The 24,252-nt window shown below is 39.6% G+C and overlaps 1 protein-coding gene across 14 annotated transcripts in view; it reads left to right on the plus strand.

Annotated features, from left to right (window-relative positions):
- RPGRIP1L (RPGRIP1 like) overlaps positions 1–24,252 on the plus strand; it is a 128,685-nt gene that overhangs the window by 52,097 nt on the left and 52,336 nt on the right. For 8 of the 14 annotated variants that reach the window (XR_010592533.1, XR_010592532.1, XM_065567019.1 and 5 more), the window contains 7 exons: positions 4,367–4,473; positions 4,709–4,759; positions 7,719–7,898; positions 9,617–9,734; positions 11,488–11,940; positions 14,072–14,223; positions 20,512–20,884. Coding sequence is in view for 7 of the 14 variants with exons in the window: in XM_065567019.1 (XP_065423091.1) it covers positions 4,367–4,473; positions 4,709–4,759; positions 7,719–7,898; positions 9,617–9,734; positions 11,488–11,940; positions 14,072–14,223; positions 20,512–20,884 (1,434 nt within the window). In the remaining 7 variants the exon portion in view is untranslated. Of the gene's footprint in view, positions 1–1,893; positions 4,340–4,366; positions 4,474–4,708; positions 4,760–7,718; positions 7,899–9,616; positions 9,735–11,487; positions 11,941–14,071; positions 14,224–20,511; positions 20,885–24,252 lie in introns of those variants that run through there. The other 6 variants (XR_010592536.1, XR_010592534.1, XR_006174959.2 and 3 more) reach the window with 6 other exon arrangements.

Consider the following 24,252-nt stretch of genomic DNA (forward strand, 5'->3'; position numbering starts at 1 on the left):
CTTCCGGCTGTCCAGAACAGTCCAGCAGACCCAACTGAGTAGGTCTTTCACAAGTCACCACAAGTGGTTTCTGCCCAGATACAGTTAAGTTCATTTTCTAACTGTGGGGAATTCCCCATGTTGACCTGTTTGTAATCTGCATTGACAGGAAGTGTCATCAATTTTATTCACGAGCAGGTCTCTCAGAGCCTCATATACTTTAAGGTCAGAAGGAACCATCATGATCATCTAATCCAGGGGTGGGCAAACTTTGCACAACTGTATGGAGGGCTGGGTAGGGAAGGCTGTGCCTCCCCAAACAGCCTGGCCCCCGCCCCCTATCTGCCCCCTCCCACTTCCCGCCCCTGACTGCCCCCTTCAGAACTCCCAGCCCATCCAACCCCGCCCTGCTCCCTGTCTCCTGACTGCCCCGACCCCTATCCACAGCCCCGCCGGGACTCCCACTCCCAATCCTCCCTGTTCCCCATCCCCTGACCGCCCCCACAGAACCTCCGCCCCATCCAACCGCCCCCTCCTCCCTGACTGCCCCCCAGGATCCCCCGCTCACCGCCCCCTTACCAGCAGCAGGAGCTCGCAGCCGCAACACCCAGCCAGAACCAGCTGCACTCCCCACGCTGCCCAGCAGGAGCGGCGGGCCAGAGTGCGGCCCACGCGGTGGTGTGGCTGCAGGGGAAGGGCCGGGGACTAGCCTCCCCGGCCAGGAGCTCATGGCCAGGCCGGCCCCCAGGCCTTAGTTTACCCACATATGATCTAATCTGACCTCCTGCCCATTGCAGGCCACAGAACCTCGCCCAGCCAGTCCTGTAATACACCCCTAATCTCTGTGTTACTGAAGTCCTCAAATCATGGTTTAAAGACTTCAAGTTACAGAGAATTCATCTGCTCATAATCCAGGGTCTCTGACGGACGCTTTCCTGGAAAGATAATCTCATGAATGCATATCCTTCAATTCCTCTCCTGCTCAGAATGTTAGAGGACTGTGCTTGAGTGATGCTTATAGTATTGACATGGCCTCGCCAGCATTGGTTTTGTACTCTGCTGAGCCTCTCAGCCAGGGTTCTATTGACACTACTACTAGACCCAGACCTGACTTCACATGACTATAGTTGCCTTCTCGATATCAGCCTAAAGGCCCTTCACCTTACAGCCTGGATGCTCCATGGTTAACAGCTCAGGAGGAGATCTGTTCAAAACATCCTTTGAATAATAGGAAGCCTTCTACTAGGAACTCTTATCCATCAAAATTGAAGAGATTCTCCATCTGGTCTCAGCAAAAAGGGGTTTCCCCAGTCCAGGCTTCAATACAATATGAGCTGAAGTTTTTGTTATACCTGACACAACAAGCTCTTGCCATTAGTTCCATCAGTGTTCACCTAGCAGCTACCTCAGGTTTTCACCCTCTAAGTGATGATTGCTCTCTTTTCTATAATCCCATGTCAATTGGGTTTTTGAAGGGTCTGGACCAGTTAGGATCCTCTACCTGGTGATATATTTCCCCTTTGGTACTTAAAACTAGTATTAGCAAAATTAATGAGTCCTCCTTTTGAACTGCTGGCCAACTGTTCATTGCCCCATTCTCAATGAAGGTAGCCTTTTTGATGGCAATTACCTTGGCTAGGAGAGTAGGTGAATTGAGAGCTATGGTATCTGTAACACCATATACAATCTGTAATGACAAGGTGTACTTGTGCCTTCATCCAGTTTCTCTCCAAAGTGGTTTCTCACTTCACATCAATCAAGCAATATATTTACCAACTTTCTTGCCTAAGCTTCATGTTCAGAAAGGAGAGGAGAAACTCCACACACTGGATGCTGGGAAAGTGTTAGCATTCTACTTGAACAGGACTACATTGTTTAGATTGTCCTCACACTTTTTGTGGCACTTGTGAACAGGATGAAGAGTCTTCCAGTCTCATCTCAGAGATCCATTGGCCGGGAACAGCAAACTGCAGCCACTGGGAGTTCCGGGGGGCCATGCCTGTGGACGGTCAACGTAAATAAAATGTCTCGCAGCCCGCCAGCAGATTACCCCAATGGGCCGCGTGACGAAGGTTGCTGACCCCTGGATCAGCACAATGTGTATATTGATTACAGCTGAGGATATTATCACAAAAGGACTTTGAAAATTGTTTGTTTTGCCAAAATATTCTCCTAGAAGCTGTTAAATAATTCTGTGTTGGAAGGACATAATTTTGAAAAAGTAAAATATTGAATACAAGACTGTTATGATTGGCAGAAGCTGCTGATTATTGCTAATTCAGAAGTAAGGAGTGGGTCTGAGAAATCACTTAGGTTTGATCTATGAGATTCTGTTCAGATTTGGGTGAGAGAAACTTTTTTCATAAATTCATAGAATCCAAGACCAGAATGGACCATTCTGATCATCTAGACTGACCTCCTGTATAAGGCATAGAATGTCCCCAAAATAATTCTGAGAGCATATCTTTTGCAAATCACCTCTTCCTTTCTGTCACTTGCATTGTTGAGGAAAATTTTGGTGGCCTGACAAAGTAATAAGGGAACGGAACATTAACATTCTAATGTAAGGGTGGGCTCCTACTGGTACTGAAGTAATAATAGCACACACACTAAACAAGGAATCCATGGAGTAGACAGTCTCTCCAGGAGGGTGGGAGAGACCTGGGCTGGGCACTCTCCCAACAACCCTCCCTTCACCCCCGGAACAGTCTCAGTGGCCGAACCCCCTACTTTGGGAGCACCATATGGAATATTTCTTAACTCAAGTGCTTGACTTTGCAACCTAAATTACATTAATTTAACTTCATTTGTTTGTATGTAATTAGTATATAAGGGCTTGAAAAGTCTTCTCACCCACTTTCATGAGGTGGATCTTTCCTGACCATGTGTTTCCCGCAAGTTTAAGTTTTTGCTTAAGAAAGATAATGTTTCCGTAACGCTTAGAGTTGTGAAGATAACCCTCTAAGCAGTAACCCAAATGTTAATTGATGCCATGGTGTCGTCTTAAGTCTACAGAGACAGCTCATGTCACAACTTGTATTAGGGGGAAGGAGGCCTACGTGCTGCTGCTGTTGCTATTAGTGCAGCCACTACCACAGGATTTGTGTGCCTGGGGAGGAGTGTATGCTGACCCCCCATGTTTTCTCCATGGTTGTAGAGAATTAAACCATTGTTAGTGGTTCTGTATTGCAATTGAAAGAGAGTGTTTTGTAGCGGGAGGAAGTATGTTTGGCCATTATGATTTTTCGGTTGAAAGACATATCAGTTGAGATGGCTGTGTATAGGAAAGTTGATTTAGCTGATGAGTTCCCTTAATTTTAGTGATTGTGTCCATATAAATACAGAAAACAAATTAGTTTAATGCCAGTATTTGAAACTTTCAGAACTAGAAACTCTGGTATCTGCTGAGTTTAGTCCTCAGAACTAAAAAGCAACTCTGTAAATATAGATAAGCTATGGAGCATGTCTTGAGGTTAACAGAAAAGATCTTAGCATTAAGAGGGTGTCAAAGACTATTTTCTTGAAAGGAGAAGGATATACTCTCAACTAAATGTGTAGAGTTTTATCCAATCAACTCCTGTTAGTACAAATGGAAATTGCAAAAGCTAATGCTTGCACATCAAGTTGACTGTATCTCTAACCAGTAAAATGAATTTATAATATTACAGCAAAGGATGAGGGAATATAATTTTGGGATCCTCAATAGATAGTCAAGGGAGGAGGAATACACATTGTAGAAAACATTGCAATAAACCAAAGAGAGTGGTAGACATTTTCTACATCTGTGTCTCAGGAACCTCAGTAATTTGGAAAAGGTTTAAATTTAGGACTGGTCTATATTAGAAAAGTTGCACTGGTAGAACTAAATTGATTTAAAATCATTTGGCCTAATCCTGAAGTTTCTTTACTTCATCCTTACTGATGCAAAATTCCTATTAAAGCTTGCTAGCTATTGATATGGATTTAATTGCATGTTAGTGGATAATTTGGGGAAATCTTTACACCCCATGCCAGATGAGTTAATGGTTGACTAAGGATATTACACAAAAATGGTTGAAAATACTTAGTGTGATAATGTTCAAGGTTTCTCTGTATTTCAGTTTTTCTTTTTAAACGTAGATTTTTTTTCTTAATGCATTGAGTTGAGCTTTAATGTCAGTAAGAACAACCCTCCCTATATTAATTCCAACTACCAGGTCAAGAAAACCAGTGTTCAACCTCATCTTGCAACTAGCTAAGACAATATGACTTCCTGCATATAAGGAATAGGGGACAAATATTTAAAAATGCATTTATTATATAGAAGTAGATTTGAAAATCAGTATCACAACTTTTTAAGTTATGTTGGATTAAATGGAGTATGGTGTTTGTTTTTTTGTTTAATAAGACCAAAATGAGAAGCTGACCCAAGAGAACAAAGAACTGCAATTGCATTATCTGGAACACAAGCAACAGCTAGATGAACTGAAAAATCGCATGAAGTTTTTCACCAAGGTAAACTTTTTTCTGTTTAGAAAATGACCAAAAAAAAGCTTTCTATGTTTTATGCATAGTGCACATACTCTTAAAAGCAAAACCAAAAGAATGCAGAAGTATGATGGAGTTTATTTATTCATGATATCAGGCAAAGTGTCATGTTTAGTGAGAATGCACCATGTTATTCTGAATGTATCTCTCCATTATTCATTCACACATTCATAACACCTTTTATTGACTATTTCTGTTTCAGGAGAGTGATACTGAAATGACAGAACTCAGTGAAGCCCTCATGCTTATAAAGGTAACTTATACAGAAATTGATCACGTTTTCATCTGTCCCACTCTACTTTTTAACTCTTTAACTTTTGCATGTTCTCTACACAATGCCTCTTCAAGAGGTGAATCATTTGTGCATCTTTTAGTAGCTAATGCTTCTTGTTCGTACATGTGCATATGTCACTCCCCAGTTACAGGAAAGCAAAAGGGAGAGAGGAAAAGATGGCAGGATGAAATTTATTTAGGTTATGTACATATTTCATAATAACATCAAAAGTGAATTAGGCCAGATCGGCAGACACGTGCTTTTAAAACTTTACCTTTTTTTTTTTTTTTTATTTCAGTGAAAAGAGTTGCTGGTTTTTTTATTTATGTCTTTACCCTATTATAGTGCTGATCAAAAACAACTTTTTGCTCACTAATTTTGAAGGCAATGGAAGCATACTCCAAACTAAAATGTTAAGCTCTGAAAGCACGATAAAAAGATGCTCTCCGGTGTCTGAACACCTGTTCCTGCTTATTTATAAAAGAACCAGAAAAATGCATTTTTTCTCTTACACATAGTTTGTAATTCTGTCACTTACAACAAGACTGCAGTGAAGTGAAAGAGAATAAATGAATGGAAAAGATTGTTTCCTGTGTTCAGGCGAATCCTTCTTATTGATTTTTTTATTTCTTTTAAGATTCACATTTTTACATTATATATGATCCACCTTGGACTCTTAAAGATAAATTTCATTTCTAAAATCAAAAGATCCCCCAACAAAAAAAATCACTATTTTAAACTTTTTTTTAAAAGACTGGAATAGAAAAAGTATTAATATCCCACTAGTATTGAAAACCCTAGTGTCTGTGGCTGAGGCAATATAAAGGATTATGATCTTGGGTGAAAAGCCAATAAGTTCTTCCAACTAAAACTCTATGCATATAGATTTTCTTTATTTCAAATAAAAAAAGTGGGGGAGAAGAATCACTTGACCTGGACTTTAAGTGTCATACCAGGTTTTTTTTTTTAAATCATAGAAAGCACCACAAGAATAATAACTCTGTCTTAACTAATATGTGATTCAGCCCCCATAATAAAGACCTCCTCTGAATATATTCCAACTCATGTCTCCTCACCAACCTGTCTAATGGCCCATATATATGTGTTGACTAAAACAGGTGATAAATATACCTGTGCATGAGCATGCCCTCACAGTAGAAAAGCAATCCTCTCAGATGTCCTTAATCCTAAAGAATAAAACAAGATTAAAAAGAAAACTAACCAAAGTAAATAATAACATAATTAGAATTGTATCTAAAATAGAATATTTTCCAAAGTTTTCCATGAGACACCCATGCAATCCTTTTTGCTGAACTTGACAGGACTCTGTATTTTCATTAGTCTGAATATTTTGGATGAGCCTGTAATAATGCAGAATTGACAAACAGCACTTCATCTGATTAAATTTACACAGATGACATCATCTGTAATCATCCAAATGCTATAAGATCAAAGTCACAAATTACATTGGGATTAGCTGATTGATTGATTGAATGTTTGGGTTCTATACTGGGCCCCATAACAATAGTATATAAGCACCTTCCATGTAAGATCAGTAGCACTGGCCAAGTCCCTAATCAGCTTTAAAGAATCTCTAACACTTGTTCCTTTTTGGGTCCAAAACACTTGTTGGATGGGTTTTAAAAAGATTTCTAGTAACTTTTTGTTTTGTTAAGGGTTTATGGGTAGAGGGAGGTATCAGTGCTGGGAGTGACATTCTTATGATGGATGATACTTATGTCATAATAAGATCATGATATCCATGGATTGGATTTCTCATACTACAAAGAATCAGAAACCAATTTTGGAGAAGCAGGTTTAGACAAAGATTTTAAAAAATGAATGCTAAATATTAGAGTCCTAATTTTATATTTAGGCACTTATGAAAGTTGTCTTGCTTTTCAAAAGTGCCAAGCACCCAGGAACTTTAATGTGCTTTGGATGTCCAGTAAAGATGGAAGAGCTGCACAGGGTCAGGGAAACTGTCATATGTAGCTGCCCAGGGTCCCTGTACTACCAGGAGAGCCATATGGATGCACTTTTTTTAAAGTTAATAACAGCTCTGTGCTGATGCAGGATCTAATTTAAGAATTGGATCCTAAATAAGGCTTTAGGAGATGAACTTGACACTAATGTTTTTTAAGATCTTGCCTTAATTTCTTGTCAGTTGCATTAATAGATTGAAGCTTTTCAACTTGGCAAAAGTCTTCAGATCCTTTGTATCAAGTCTTTTCAATTGCTTTGTTAAAACTGTACAGCTTTGGGCCATGTAAAGGACAATTGTGAAGTTATTTGTGGCTTTTCCATAAATATATATATATATGGCTGATTCTTCATGTTACCAAAATATTTACATATTTTTGGAAAGACCATATGTTATCTTTCAATTCTTACTGCTAAGTCATCAAGTCATTGTCATTAATGATTCATAGAATATCAGGGTTGGAAGGGACCTCAGGAGGTCATCTAGTCCAACCCCCTGCTCAAAGCAGGACCCATCCCCAAACAGATTTTTGCCCCAGATCCCTAAATGGCCCCCTCAAGGATTGAACTCACAACTCTGGGTTTAGCAGGTCAATGCTCAAACCACTGAGCTAACCCTCCTCTAAAGTAAATCTGTAGAAATTTATTAATTTCAGTTGTTGAATAGATATTTGATTTCTTCTAGGTATCTTGTGTGATGTCATTGGTTCCAGATAGACAATTAAATATAGGATAGTGCACAGTCCTGAGAGGTACTGAACTATCTTTTCTCCCATGCTCTGGCAGGGGGCACTTGAAAACTCACAGAATTAGTCCTATAATCTTTTATTTTGTTGCCAAAATAAGACTGAATATCCAGTGTCTTGTTCAAGGTAGATTAAAACATGCAAGCAAACACCTAATTGTACTGCAAAATTGTTCTCCAATAAGAAAACAAACAAACTTTTTCTTGTAGGTTCGCAAACAGCAGAAGAATGGGGACCTTACCTTTTTAGAGAAAATAGAAGATGACGTCCATAAAGACATGGAATACGCCATGCGGGAGCTTCAAGCAACACATGCAGAAACAGTGCAAGAACTTGAAAAGACACGGAATATGTTAATTGTGCAGCATAAAATTAACAAAGATTATCAGGTACTAAACTGTTCGCAGTGGAAAATAACCTGTAACAAAATACTAATATTAGCAGCACCTTAACTTTTTCTACTATCAAGAAATTTGAATTAATGGTTAAGACTTGTGAATTCAGGAAGTTTTCAGCATAAAGAACTAATTATTGATATATATGAGGTCATTGGGAGATTTCCCATTGTGATAAATATTGGCTATAAGGGTGAAATTCAGAGGGGTGGGAGTGGATGAAATCCACGTTCCATAGCCAGGGACAGCGTAGCCATTTTGCATCTGCAATGTTCGGTTTAGTCCACAGGATCCACATGGTTGTAAGGCCTTGGCTACACTGGCGCTGTACAGCACTGCAACTTGCTGCGCTCAGGGGTGTGAAAACACCCCCACCCCCACCCCGAATGCAGCGCTGTAAAGCGCCAGTGTAATCAGCGCCTGCAGCGCTGCGAGCTACTCCCCTCGGAGAGGTGGAGTACTTACAGCACTACGAGAAAGCTCTCGCAGTGCTGGCGGCGCGACTACACTCGCGCTTCACAGCGCTGCCGTGTGTAGCCAAGGCCTAAGCTTCCTCTGCTAGCCCATTCCTTGAATACAAGTCTATTTGTAGCCATATGTGAGTACTGATTTGAAGTGTACAGGCAAAGCAAAGCTTCTGGCCCAGTCAGCTACTCTGACAAACTCATCTCTGGAACTGCAGACCTTATTCACTTAATGGAGGTCATTCTAAACCCATAAAAATTTGAAATACAACATTAGAGCATTAAACTGAAATAGCTAATCACTATTGTTAAAAATGAGGCTTGACTACACAGAGCAGTGTTAAAGCACATTAGGAAATCTGTAGAACACACCATCAGAATTCAAACAAACCATTTAATACGCAACATATTTGCGCTTTAGAAATCAACCCCCATAGGGTGCATTACCCCATGTTGTAGACAAGGCCTGAGTCTATTTCTATTGGAATTAGAATAGATCACTGTGTTAATTAATTGGAAATGGTTGCTATTTTTGCATAGTCTCAAAATATGGATTCAATCTTGAATTTAAATGATTTTTTTTCTATTAGTCGTCATTGTAAATCCATGGTGTGTGCCAAAGAAATGGTGACCACTGTAAAACTACATCACTTGCATCTGAAGAAGTGAGGTTCTTACCCACGAACGCTTATGCTCCCAATACTTCTGTTAGTCTTAAAGGTGCCACAGGACCCTCTGTTGCTTTTTACAGATTCAGACTAACACGGCTACCCCTCTGATACTTGACACTCTAAAACTGTGATATGTAATGTATACAAAAGTGATAACAGCTCTTCCCCTACCAATATGGGCTGACTAGAGGTGATCTAGAAGCCTTAGAATGAGTGCACTTAAAAACTCAATATTTGCCGGTCTGTAGTCACTACAGTACCACAATCTCTGCTCTCCTAAGCAATAGGGGGATACTATTCTTATTGCAGCTACTTGCAACAATAAATGTTGATTTTTAAAAGAAATTATTTGATATTATTTCACCTAATCTATATTCCATTATTAGTCCCCTGAGCTGTCCAGTTTTCCCCAAAATTAATTCTTCAATTTCAACAGTTGACATCTGTCCTTGTACATAATTTAGAATATTTCTGTTAATATTATATTTTTTAACTCAGCCAAAAAAAGGAAATGACACCTTTTCCCCCACATATGATAAATTATCAGAATATACTATCTTTACTAATATTCTTTCAGACTGAAGTTGAAGCAGTGACGCAGAAGATGGAGGGTTTACAGCAAGATTATGAGTTAAAACTTGAACAGTATGTCCATCTTCTTGACATTAGGGCTGCACGCATCCGAAAATTAGAAGGTACATTTTTAATCCAGTTTTTGATCCTATTTGATATAGCTAATCTGCCAAAAATTATTAGGATTTAAACATTTATTGCAACTATAGTATTCACCACAAAAAATATAGTGGTGTAGTGCAAATGTTGATGTCACTTTATGCATAAAGACAAAATTGGAAAGGTTTTCAGAGCAACCAGTTCACATGTTTGCCTCAAAAGAGAGGTCTCAAGTATGAGAAAATGTTGTACAGTAGAACCTCAGAGTTACAAACACCTTGGGAATGGAGGTTGTTCATAAGTCTGAAATGTTCATAATTCTTAACAAAATATTACGGTGTATTTTCAAAAGTTTACAACTGAACGTTGACTTAATACAGCTTAGAAATGTTACTATGTTGTGTAGAAGAAAAATGCTGCTGTCCCTTTATTTTTTTTGTTAGTGGTTTACGTTTAACACAATACTCTACTGTATTTGCTTTTTTTTTTTGTCTCATCTCTGCTGCTGCATGATTGTATACCTCCAGTTTCAAATGAGATGTGTGGTAAACTGGTCAGTTCATAACTCTGGTGTTTGTAACTTGGAGGTTCTACTGTACATAAATAATTTTTAACACCTCTGGTTTATCTTACATTAGAAACAGTAGTACTCCAGCTTTTTCATCTTATTGTTAAAATATTAAATTAGGCCCAGTTGTTTTTTCATTTTTCTATTTTCAAGTTTACATTTGAAATCGCTGTTATTTCCTAATATTTAACCTTTTAATTCTTCAAAACTCATTTTATTTTTTCCATTAATTCACAAATTATTGCGGAGTTGAATGAAGCCAGCTTTGTTTTTCTTTTTCATATAAAATATGATTTTACATGTAAAAATAAAAAAGCAATAACTAACAAGGACTAATGTAATGAGAATTTTAATAATGGCTCGATTCTTTTTATGTACTATAAAAGTGTATCCTATGTACTGAAGAATGTTATGGTGGCTTGGGCCTGGTTTTATTATTTTCTCTTTCCCCAAAAAATAAAACTTATTTTGTATACTTACTTATATGTATACTTCAACTGCAAAAATGCCTTCAACTGCAAAAATTCATCACACCTGAATGCAGTGGGTCTTTGGTCAGTTAAAAAAAAGGGGATGGGGCTCTTTTACAGGTCCCAAATGTATTTGATTAGAAGGGAGGAGAAAGGGAAATGGACTTACCTGAACAGAGCCAAGGTGGGAACAGGAAGAGGGCAGACCAGTAGGGTGGAGGTATTGACCCACTATATGCGTCAGGGGGAGGTATTTATACCCTATGCATTCCATAAAGAACTCCCTCTGTCATTAATCCACAATCAGCTCTGCAAAAATATGTAGCTTAAATCTCTGGTATGTTTTTTTTAATCCAGTGCTCCTTTTTTTTAAAAAAGATGTTTCATTTTAAGGCTTCTTTCTCATAACTGTTTTGCGATCGATTATTAACTCTGAAACTATGGTGTAAAACCAGTGTATCTACATTGAATTCAGTGGAGTTATTCCTGATTTATACGAGTGTGACTTATATGAGCACCAGGCCCCATATATAAAACTTGTGAATCATTTGATACCTAGAAGCAATTATACAGATTAGGAGCACTGAAATGTTTGAAAAAAATAACATTTTTTTAACATTATTGAATTACCCTTTATTTTCTCTGTATTCAGTCATTTAATCGAGTTCTGTTGCAGCATTTGTTGATGACAAGAAAAAGATTTTCATGTTTAGTTCAATTTCATGTTGTTTGTTGTAGCTCAACTAAAGGATATTGCCTATGGTACCAAACAGTACAAATTCAGACCAGAAATCCTGCCAGAGGATCCAGTAGATGAATTTGATGAAACTGTCCACTTAGAAAGAGGAGAAAACCTGTTTGAAATTCACATCAGTAAACTGATATTTTCTACAGAAGCTGTGCTTGCTTTTGGTGACCAGGAACCTGCAACTTTCTGTACCTATGCATTCTATGACTTTGAACTACAGACAACCCCAGTAATTCGTGGTCTTAATCCATCCTATAACTTCACTTCACAGTATCTTGTGCGCATTGATGACTTTTTTTTGCAATACATACAGAAAAGCACTATCACTCTTGAGGTTCATCGTGCCTTAGGCACAGATTATGAAACAGCTGCAGCATGTCAGCTGAGGTTCCATGAAATCTTGGAAAATAATGGCAGGATCTATAGTACAGCAATTTTAGTTGGTAAGTAACATTTCAAAGTGTATTGTGTGTGATATTTTAACTGACAGTTATAATAGTACGTATTTGTACAGCACTGAATTAATGTTTTACAACTTTAAAAAAAGAAATAATGTATATACAAGGCCAAATTCTGCTCTGGGATGTGAATGTACGTTTCACATTGATCAATTAGCAGTTGTGGGCAGGCCCTGAAGGGAACAATTTTGCCCATAATGGAATGAACGTTCAGGATGTGTATAGCAGTGATAACAATGTAGTGGTGTCTGGCTATGACATATATTAGAGACAACGTGGATAAATTAAACTAGCAATTTGGTTTAACTTTCCCTTGTGTGTTTTCAGTTGCTTATAATTTTGCCAAACTTTAACTGTTCCATGCTTGTTTTCTGCTTCTGGGTTTTTTGCTGTTGTTTAATACAGTTTTTAATTATATAAAATCATAGAAATGTAGGACTGGAAGAGTCCTTGAGAGGTCATCTTATCCATTTCTTTGCACAGAGGCAGGACCAAATATACCTAGACCATCCCTGACAGGTGTTTGTCTAACCCGGTCTTAAAAAAACTTCAATGACAGGAATTCCACAATCTCCATTGGTAATTTCTTCCAGCACATAACTATTCTTTTAGTTAAAAAGTCCTTTCCTAATAACTAACCTAAATTTCCCTTGCTACAGATTAAGCCGATTACTATTTGTCCTATCTTCGGCAGATATGGAGAACAGTTGATCACCATTCTCTTTAAAACATCCTTAACGTTTTAGAAGACTGTTATCAAATCCCTCCTCAGTGTTCATTTTTCAAGACTAAACATGCCCAAACCTTTTCTGATAGGTCAGATTTTTCTAAACGTTTTATCATTTTTGTTGCTCTCTTGTCCACATCTTTCTTAACGTGTGGCACCGAAAACTGGATACGATTCTCCAGCCTCATCAGTGCCGAGTAAAGCAGAACAATTACCTTCTGTGTCTTAGATGCAACATTCCTTTTAATACACCCCAGAATATTACGTGTTTTCTCAACTGCATCACACTGTTGACTCATATTCAATTTGTGATCCACAGCTCCTTTTCTGCAGGATCTAGCCAGTTATTCCCCCATTTTGTAGTTGTGCATTTGATTTTTTTCCTTCCTAAGTGTAGTGCTTTGTATTTGTCTCTATTGAATTTAATCTTGTTGATTTCAGACCAATTCTGCAATTTGTCAAGGTCATTTTGAATTCTAATCCTGACCTCTAAGGTGCTTGCAACTCCTCCCAGCTTAGTGTCATCTGCAGATATTATAAGCACTCTCTCCATTCCATTATCCAAGTCATTAATGAAAATATTGAATAGTACCAGAGCCAGGACAGACCCTTGCAGGACTCTGCTATATAGAAGGAAGTTCTTCTTCACACAGCGCACAGTCAACTTGTGGAGCTCCTTGCCTGAGGAGGTTGTGAAGGCTAGGACTATAACATCGTTTAAAAGAGAACTGGATAAATTCATGGAGGTTAAGTCCGTTAATGGATATTAGCCAGGATGGGTAAGGAATGGTGTCCCTACCCTCTGTTTGTCAGAGGGTGGAGATGGATGGCAGGAGAGAGATCACTTGATCATTGCCTGTTGGGTTCACTCCCTCTGGGGCACCTGGCATTGGCCACTGTCGGTACACAGGATACTGGGCTAGATGGACCTTTGGTCTGACCTAGTACGGCCATTCTTATGTTCTTATACATCCTCCCAGTTTGACAGCGAACCACTGATAACTTCTCTTTGAGTACTGTTTGTTAACCAGTTGTGCACCCACCTTATAACTAAAACTATTATATGCATATGCACATGATCACCTGTTTGTTCTACAAGACCTGTGCCTCATTCAGTGCAGAGGATGGACAAGAAGAAAAAGGATGTTCTCTTTTGTTTAGGCACTGGAGTTGGCTCCAAGAGAGCTGGCTTCTGTTCCTGGTTCTGCTATAGACTATTGATGCAGTGCTGTCAGACCATATGCATATTCACAAGAGGGTAGAATTAATTTTCCACAGGCGACCTTACTTCTTGCACTTACTAACTTTTTAGTGTTTGCTTTGCTACTGAAATGTTTATGTAATGAATTTTTTTGTATGTAATATTATATATAATAAAATATTCTATAGGAAATGGAGGACATATCCCAAACTATGGCACAGTGGATTACTGGGTCAGATTACGAGTTCCTATGGATCAGGCTATCAGACTCTACAAAGAGAGGTCAAAAGCTCTGGGATACATAACATCCAATGTAAAGGAACATGAAAGAGCCCCACAGGTAAGCTAATTTATTTTTGGTATTCACATAGAGTAAGCTGTTCAAATTTTTTTCTTTCACTTCAATAGCTTCCTTCCACTGTTAGCTTTTGCTGTGTATATAAACTGTTTTCATTGCTTTTTAAGGGATCTTGAACAGAAAAGTTTTTGATTTTACTAGTTGTATGATATAATATATGGTTGTGTCAGGGAGAATCCGTTTTAACCATCAGTCATTAATTGTCGCTAAAACTACTAGCTGTTGCTAACTTCTTGGCCTGAAAGTAGTGAAATAGTAATGAGTAAACATTCTGTTTAACTCTCTTGATTCTGAGATGCCAAAATTTTCCTACATGTTGCTCTACTGCAATACCCATGAGTTCTAGGCTGGCCCAGTAGCTCAGCCCTCTAGTACATTTGAAGTGCTTGAGCAGAAGAAATCTTAGGATTTTTGTTCTTTGGATAATCAGGTTGAGACTAGTATCAGAGGGGTAGCCGTGTTAATCTGAATCTGTAAAAAGCAACAGAGGGTCCTGTGGCACCTTTAAGACTAACAGAAGTATTGGGAGCATAAGCTTTCGTGGGTAAGAACCTCACTTCTTCAGACGCAAGACTTGCATCTGAAGAAGTGAGGTTCTTACCCACAAAAGCTTATGCTCCCAATACTTCATACTTCTGTTAGTCTTAAAGGTGCCACAGAACCCTCTGTTGCTTTTTACAGGTTGAGACTGTGTTTTATATTTCTCAGTCAGGTGAAAATGAGAGAGAGAGAAAAGTGGCCAGTCAAAAAGGTTTCAAGAGTGAGCAAAAACTCAACTAAAACAAGAGCTAATATAAAAAAAGAAAACCACTTCCTGTGAAAGGTGTCTATAAAACAAAATACATCTTTTCTCCAAAAAAATTGATTTTATTTTTTTAAATCAAAGATAAACATTTAAATGGAAAACGTTATCAACATTTCAAACTTTCTCAGCCAACGTGACTTCTCAGCAATACAGGCAGAAAAAGCTGCTGTTGAAGAACACAGGCATCCTGGATCATAGCTTATCTAGGAGGCTAGAGATGAGTATTTGGGTTCATATCTCAAACTGCCATAGATAAAAATGAATGTTGTAAACTGCACCATGATTGTACAGAAATTCTCCATTACTTGCTTTTAATTTTCAAAGCAAGGTCAATATTTCTACTGTTGACCATGATCTTACAAGTTGCTTAGCATCTCCTCCAGTTTGCTAAAGAAGCCTCATGAACTCCAAGTAACTAAAAATTAGAGCTGATTATCACCTCTTGCAGAGTTCAGTGTGTTATCACCTTGCAGGATTGGACCCATTGCTATTTATTTTATTATGTGTTATGCATACCGTTGTACAGAATATACAGAAAGGCCTGGTTCCAAAATGCTTACAAATCCTTTAAACTCAAATGGCTGTTTTCTTGCTCTTGAAATTACAAATGTTAATGAAAAATACATTAGCGCTATTGCTGAATTCTGCAGTCAGTCCAGATTTAAAGGGGTTAATTTGAAATTCCGTAGTGGAAATACAGGATTTCGTGTTTGCTTATATCAGTTAGACTGATATTGCAAAAACAATTTAACACAGTACAATAAATAATTTTACCAAATAGCTTTTCTTTGATTCACAAATTTACAATAAAGTTACTTAAGATATACTACAATCAACTAATATTTTTTACACTGAGCTGTTACTTTTTGTCTAGACTATTAACGAAGTCTATTAACATACTTTAACATATGACTTTACTTATGCATCACAACAACAGTAAGCAACAGTCAGGGAGTAAAAGAGGAGAAGTTCAGATATGTTTGACATTGGGTTAGGAAACAAAAATCTTTAGCTAAACACAATGAAACACTTTCTCTAATGTGATACTGAGTCAGTTTTGCTTTCAGTTTGTTAGTGTAAATCTGGAGTGGCTTCAATGGAGTTACTCCAGATTTACATCAGTGTAACCTGAAAAATTTGATGCAGTAACTTAAATTTAGATCAATGCAAGCATTTTCAATTTGTAGTTGTTAAAAATGATATAGCAGTTGATAATACCAACAGTATTGCAATTTCTTACACTGGCTTCGTGTTTACAAGAATTGAAGAGTCTTTTCATTGTCCAGCTATACCAAACAAAGGAGGACAGGAGACACTTGATATGGTTTTAATCAGGCTGCAACTTTATTATTAGATGTCTGGGAGTACCCGTCAGATAAAAGTGTACAGTGCACAGGGCCAGCTTTAGCAAGTGCGGGGCCCGATTCCTGGGGCTTGTACTCACCGAGCGGCGCTCCCAGTCTTCGGCGGCACTTCAGATTGCCGGCCAGGGAAGGGGGGGTCGCGGGGCAGCTGTGCTCCAGCCGGGGTCGCGGAACCACGGGGCTGCCGTGCTCGGGCCGGAGCTCCAGCCGGGAGAGCGGGGCTGCGGGGCTTGCCACGTTTCGGCCGGGGTCACGGGAAGGCGGGGCTTGCCGCGCTCTGGCTGGGGTCACGGGGTTGCAGCGCTCCGTCCAGGGTTGTGGGGCCACAGGGCTGTCGTGCTCCGGCTGGAGCTCCAGCCGGGAGAGTGGGGCTGCGGGGCTTGCCATGCTCCGGCCGGCGCTCTGGCCAGGGGAGCGGGGCCACCGAAGATTTAAATTAAAAAAAAAAAAAAATTAAAAAAAAATTAAAAAGGCACCTAAGGTGCAGGGCCCGATTCCAGGGAATCGGGCGAATCGGCCTAAAGCTAGCCCTGACAGTGCAGGTATCCCATGTTCATTCAATAACTACCCAGGGGGCTTCTGGCAGCCCCCTGTCTTTTTCCATCCAGGTCTCACCAGCCAACCCATTGCTTGTACCTTACCATCCACACCCCTCTCATAGGAGGGTAAAGGTGGGCTATAAGAAAGGAGGTTGGCTCCCTGCCGGATCATTCATAGGAGCCCTAAATCCACCCCTTTTTCATTCCTTTAACCAACACCTACTTTTTAAGGCTTTTACTAAGCCATTTATCCAGTCACTGTATATCTGCCCTAAGGATAGGGCCCTACCAAATTCACGGTCCATTTTGATCACTTTCATGAACAGAGGGTTTTTTAATTGGTCAATTTCATGTTTTCAGATGTTTACATCTGAAATTACATGGTTTTGTAACTGTTGGGGTCCCAACCCAAAAGGTACCCAGTGGGTCTGATTTCCCCCTACCCCCCCAAGCAGCCATGCAGGGGAAGGACAAGTCGTGGACAGCTAGGAACCCCAGGCTAGGGCACGCCCAGCAGCAGGGAGAGGTTGGACTCACCTTCACAAACCTCCTCTGGCTGCAGGAACCTCCGGGGCTGTTGCCCAGCCCCAGAGCTTCCTGCAGAAGGGGGAGGCGCTCAGAGGTGGGTCTGATTTCCCCCGCTCCCCCTGAGAGCAGCCGTACAGGGGAAGGACAAGTCTTGTCCCTCCCCGGCCCGGCCAGCACTTGCAACTAGGAGCCCCCAGTTGGGGGGTTCCCAGCAGCATGGGGGAGATCAGAGTTCATGTTTTTCACAACTATGAAATTGGTAGGGCCCTGCCTATGGAGTACCTGCACTGGACATGCGCCCCACGCTTAGACTATATGTCGCAACTCATTATTTAACTCCCTTCACGCTTCACATTAACAAAGCCCTCCCTGAACGTGTTGTGGGGAGGGCAAAATAAACCCTCCACTCCACCTAGCTGGTGGTGAGGAAAAAATTCCTTCCCAGCCACCTAAAAAGGGGCGACTAGCACAATGCCCACAGCAGGTCCTGACCAAATTTGTGTTTTTTGCCACCTAAAGGGAGTGAGGGTGGGTGCTGCCTCACCTGCCCTTTGGAAAGGGGCTTATCCCACCTGGGGTTGTCCCTTTTCTACCCTTCCATTCCCAGGGGATGAGTCAGCATCGCCACGCTGACCCATTCCCCCCTTTTGCAGCAGCTTCTGACCTCTCTCCTCTCCCTCCCATCTGTAGACCCGTAGAGCACTGTTCCCTTTCCCTCTGCCAGCCAGACAACGCCCCCCCCCCGACACACACACACACACTCTCTCTTAGAGGTGTGGTGTGGTCATTTAATTGGTGGCTGCTGGCAGTTGTTAAAACAAGCATTAGAATCTGTATTTTGTGGGGAAATAGGGTGGAAAGAAACCTTACACACACCTGGCTGAATCTCTTCTGCTTTCAGAAATATTTCCTGTTCTAATTTGAACACAGGTAATAATATTATGTGAAGGGCCCAGTATATTCCTCCCCTTCACAACTAGTTGCTGTATTGTGCTCCAGAATCTAAGCTTTCATTTATTTAAAAATAACAAAAAAAACCCTAACCTTTATGGTCACGAAAATACAGTGATCTTGAAAATGTGACCCTAATACAATCTGTTACAAACAGATTGTCTCCCTGAGTCTAGTAGCCTGAAACAATAGCTCTGAGAGGTGTGAAATGCTCCATTCTCTCAGTTGATAAAGCTGAAACTGTGTTCTGTAGTGACAACATTAATTGATCATTTTAGAGAAAGATTACTCTAATGTGCTTTATCCCACAAAATCAAATTGTCCAGATATCAAAAGCCACACCTCAACCAAAAGTTCCATCTTCCCCCACCAACTTCTGCAATGCAGTCATGCAATAAAAGTATCTCTGGCATGTTAAAAACTAAAAATGTGGAGATAGAATAATTAATTTAATTTCAAAATAAATAAGAGGGGAGATACTGAGCTCCATTGGATTACTCATTTTTAAATTTAATTTTAAAATATCAATATTAAAATTACAAGTGAAGCTGCTCTGGAATTCTTAGTCTACAAGAGTGCCATGGAGTATACAGGGTCTTGTGCAAAATTTATGTCCACCTCCCTCCAGAATATGCAAGGTGTTGAAGATTGTATGTAATAAATTAAGAATATTCTATTGACTTTACAGTACTATTGCACCAATATCAGTTGTAGGGTATTGCTACACTTCAGAACATTTTATTATTGCTCTTTATATGCTGATTTTTTAAAATAAAGGCTTTGGATCTTGGGGTGGGAAATAACTGGGACAAATAAATCCCTGGTGTAACTCTAGAGACACAATAGCAATTAATTTGGAGAATTAATTTTAAATTATTGAGAAATGTATGTACAAATGAGGTTATAATTATAAAAATTATATCTGGACATTGAATAGGGATAGGAATAAGTCAAGGATGAGATGCTTGACTTTTTCTATCTTATAGGGTTAAAAATACTAATATAATTTTATACTGTAGTTCATTTGATTACCTATAGAACAATGACAATAATAGTTTTTTGGACTGACTGAGTTAGGGCTCGGTGAATTTTTTAAACTAGTCCCAATTTTATGTAAAGTTTGGAGAATAGTTTCCCCCAAATTGAAGTTTTTTGTTTGGTTGAATGTTTTTTGGGTTGGAGTCACAAGAGAGCTTTAGGAGAAAGCAGCCTCCTTATAACTTTTGGCCCAGTGATTAGGGCACTTAGGTAGGATGACTGTGAATTGCCACTATGAATAATTAATGAATAGTCATTGGACCAAGAAAAGAGAGTGAGAATGACTTGGGCACTCTCCTAAGACCTAAATTGAAGTCCCTGCTAAAATAACTATTAATTATTTATAAAAAGTGGAAGAGCGTCAACAGCAAGATTGAGAAGAATCCATACTAGAATCCCCGATTCCCTAATTCATAGGGCACTTTCCTGCACTGTGGGCAACCTAAGTTCAAATCCGTGCTCCACATCAGGCAGACGGGGAACTGAATCTGTATCTCCCACAACATAAGTGAGTTAAAAGTTATAAGAAGATGCTGCTGCCACTTTCTCTTCTAGCCATCTTGTGAATCTAGTCCCCTTTTGCTTTTGCTTAAAATGCCCTCACTCAAAACAAAAAAATTCAGTTGGGTTGAACAAAATATTTCATTCAACCCCACTCAAATTTTATTCTAACTTTTCAATTCAATGAAAATTTCAAAAGAATTTGTTTTCGTTTAACTCAAAATGAAACTTTTTTCAATTTTTTTGAATTGTCAGCGAACTGAAAAATCCACTATTTGCCCAGCTCTGACTGGCACATGGATCATAAAATTTTACAAGAAGAAAACAAATAAGTAGTAGATATGAAAGGATTAATCTCTTCTTCCCCAATGCTTATAACCAAAGTTACTGAAATTTATTGTTCAAGTAAAGTTTTGACACACTAAGTTAGTTAAACAGTAGTTTAGTTGTCATTTAAGCAGGCAGCTGTTTTTGCTTTTTATATAGCTCTTCTGCAGCAGGATAAGAATTCTAACGGGTTTTAATTAACATGTGCTTTTTTCAGTTAAAGCAACCGATACACAGAACTGCCCAAGTCAGCACTTCAGCAGATGGCAACTTAAATGAGCTTCATATTACAATAAAATGTTGTAACAATCTCAAGTCCCGAAAAAACCACCTTCAGCCAAATCCTTATGTTGTCTACAAGTTCTTTGATTTTGCAGACCATGATACTCCCATCATTCATAGCAGCAACAGCCCTCAATTTGACGATCACATGTGTTTTCCAGTGCCAATGAATGCAGATTTAGACCAATATTTAAAATCGGAATCTTTGACTTTTTATGTGTTTGATGATGGTGAAACAGAAGAAGGTGTTTATGTAGGGAAAGCCATTGTTCCTCTTATCTCTTTAGCGCATGACAGATATATCTCAGGTAAGAATTTGACCTTTTCAAAGCTAACTAACTTTACACCTACTGCTTCATGATATATTTTATGTGTTTAATTCATCACTGTGTTTTCCCAGTTTTACACCAACATAAATTTAAATTCTAATGTTGGGGTTCTTTGCTTTGCATCTAATTACCACCAGAAAAGCAGAATGAGTCAAAGTTGGCAATCTGTAGGGTTGAATGCAAGGTCCAGGTTTTTGCACAAGTCTTCTTGGAATGATGGGGACAATTGTATTTTTTTAAAAAACTTCCCCATCAGTAAAAAAAGTAAAACCAACAGAAACTCAGTGGCAAAGTTCTCATTCAGCCTGCTCACAATAATCACAAGTAACATTTTCTTACCTTTTGACCCTGTGTTCTTCTGCCATGAATGGGCATTTCGACTGTGGCATGAATACTATATGATAATTTAGCCTGATTGGTATAAATCATCATTCATTAACAGTGACTGAGTTAATTGCAAAGATACCATCCATATTTTCTTTATTCTAGTAATATTTTCCTTGCATTTAATTTTTTGATCATAGATTTGACTGTCAGAAATCTATCCTGATTGGTTGAGTTGTCAATCTGATGTATTTCTCTGACACCACATCATTAGCATTTGTATTTAGTGTGGTAATAGAGCATTGTTAGTGTTAACATCACTTGGAAAGTGCTAAACTAACCATTAGATTTCCTACCTTGCTGCTTTATTAAAATGTAACAGAGCCTCTGCAAAGTACATAGAAAACAAATATAGATTAAATGAGTTTTCTTAAAAGAAATCTTGGAAATCCTCCTGAATGCATCTGTGTGATTAAAAAAGTTCTCTGGATATTTTGAAGATCTACTTTCGTGGCATTCTTTTTAAATGCTTAGTGATGGTAATAATCTTACAATAGAAAGCATTTTGTAGTTGTTTTCTCTCTTTTTCCAGTGATCTTTCTTCATTTTTCTAGTAACAGCATGCTAATTTCCTCCATGGTTACCTTCCATCCTTGACTTCATTTTTTCAGAATTTTCCTTTAATCATTTTAACTGAAGTGCACTTAAAAATCAATCAGGACATTAACATGAGAAACCCTTTGTCATCTTTCAGCAATAGAGAAAAGAAAACAGGAAGGTCATTTGAACCCATTCTGTGCAGCAGACAGATAATAAATGTGAAAAAAATCCACAAACTAAACTAACATAAATGAACAAATATAAATTTGACTGGGTGGGGGCGAATCTTAAGATATTTATAATGAGGCTTCATTTTAGTGAGAGAGAGCAAGCAGTATTTTGCACATCTATTAAGATGTCACTTCTAAGACATATGTCCAAATACTGTATCAGTTGAGCCCATGGTCCTGCAATCGGATCCTCACGGATGTACACTTGCTCTCATATATATCTGACTGCGGAATTGGGGCATATAGCGGGAATAATTTGGGAATATGTTGAAATATTAAAACACTGCCTGTGAAGTTTTGAATTATCTAGTAAACTGAAAGCTAAGTGAAAGGTATTGCTACTTTTCTTTTTTGTTTTGTTTTTAAAATAATGCTGTCAAAGAAAAACATTTAGCATATATGTTATTAATCTTAGCTGCACTTAATTGGTGCTGTAGTTTATGTACTTTAGGCTGCCTGTTTATATGTATAGCTTATATTTTTAGAAACCTATTTATTTACAGTAGATAATTATTGTTCCTTAATGCACCACTGGAAAATAACTTAATGAAATCATTTGCAGAGATCCATGCTGAGACTCTAAAAATGTAATTCTGTTATGTATTGAAGAGAAAATATATGTGGTGGTTTGAGTTAGGGAAAAACGTTTCTAATGTGTATTTAAAATAGGAAAACATTTCCCAGGTCAGCTGGGCAGTGGACTCTCAGAGCTGCTTCATAATCTTATTTTAAAGTTTTTGTCCAACTTTAACCATTTTATTAGTTACAATCTGTGACTAAAGGTGAATAGAAGCTGTTCTTCTTCGAGTAGTGTCCCTGTGGGTACTCCACTCTAGGTGTATTTGCATCCCTGCACCCCAGATCGGAGATTTTAGGTAGCAGTGTCCATTCAGCCCGCAGATGTGCTCTCCTCTTCTAGTACTCTGCCTTGTTGCTACCACCCTGAGTTCCTTCTCAACCACCCTGGGCCTGAGACGTAGCCTTAGCAGAATCCATTGGCAGAGTTCCCTTAGCCTTTTCTTATTTGTTTCTTTCAGTATTAGACATAGTAATAGAGCTTCCATTGGTGTTTATTACTACTTTTTCCTTTCCTTTTTCCTTTTCTCCCCTCCCCCATAAAAATAATTCTTATCTTGCTTGTAAAATAATTATTACTAAAGCTATGATTTAGTCATGGGTATTTTTAGTAAAAGTCATGGACAGTTCACAGGCAATATACAAAAATTCACGCCCATGACCTGTCCATGACTTGTACTGAAAATCGTAGTTTGGGGGCACAGGGAGGATGGAGGGTGCAGGGGGCAGCCGCTGCTTGGGGGGAGAGGGTGGTGCCAGGGTTAGTGGCACCAGCTGCTGGGGGCTGCCGAGCAGCGGCTGCTCCAGCCACTGCCGGGACTACTCGCCCACTGCTGCTCCAGCTGCCCCTGGGACTGTTGCTGGGAGCCACTGAGGCCAGCAGCCCAAGCTGCTGGGGGCCCGCTGAGCAGCGGCTGCTCCAGCCAACCCCAGGACTGCTGCTCAAGTGGTCCCTGGGGCCAGGTGGGGGCGGTCCCCGGGGCCAGCTTACTATATCCTCAGGCCAGTTGCCCAGGCCGCCTCAGTAGCGGCTGGTGTGGCTGGCCCCTGGGCTGCTCCAGCCACACTGGTGCGGCTGGCTGCAGGGCCACCCAAGCGGCTGGTTGTGGAATTGCTCCAGCAGTGGCTGGTGTGGCTGTACCCAGGGCTGCCTCAGCAGCTGGCCAGCACCCAGGCCAGCTGCTTTGGTGGCCCTAGGGTCATCCATACTGGCTGCTGCAGAAGTCTCCGAGGTCATGGAAAGTCACAGAATCAGTGACTTCCACAACCTCCCTGACAGACATGGAGCCCTAGTTATTACCCTAGTGTAAGTTAATTTTCCTTCGTTTCTTCCCTTTTGGGAAGTGAACCCTAAAAAGGGTCTGGCTCCCCCAGGTTTAAACGTTGCCTCTTCTGTCTAGAAGCCATTCCTGTCAGCCATGGCCATTCCCACAGCATTTGCTGCCTTGGAGAGTAACAGGTGCCTCAGAAGAGCACATTTTGCCTCAAACTTAAATCAAGAGCTGGAAAAAAATGTGAGCTAAAGTTAAGACGGCTCATAATGGAAAGCTAACTCTGACCAGCCTCCAGACCTGGGACGTTACCTTCCTCCCCCCATACAACGATTCCTGATGAGGC

Source organism: Chrysemys picta, chromosome 14, assembly GCF_011386835.1.
Source record: "Chrysemys picta bellii isolate R12L10 chromosome 14, ASM1138683v2, whole genome shotgun sequence".
NCBI lineage: Eukaryota > Metazoa > Chordata > Testudines > Emydidae > Chrysemys > Chrysemys picta.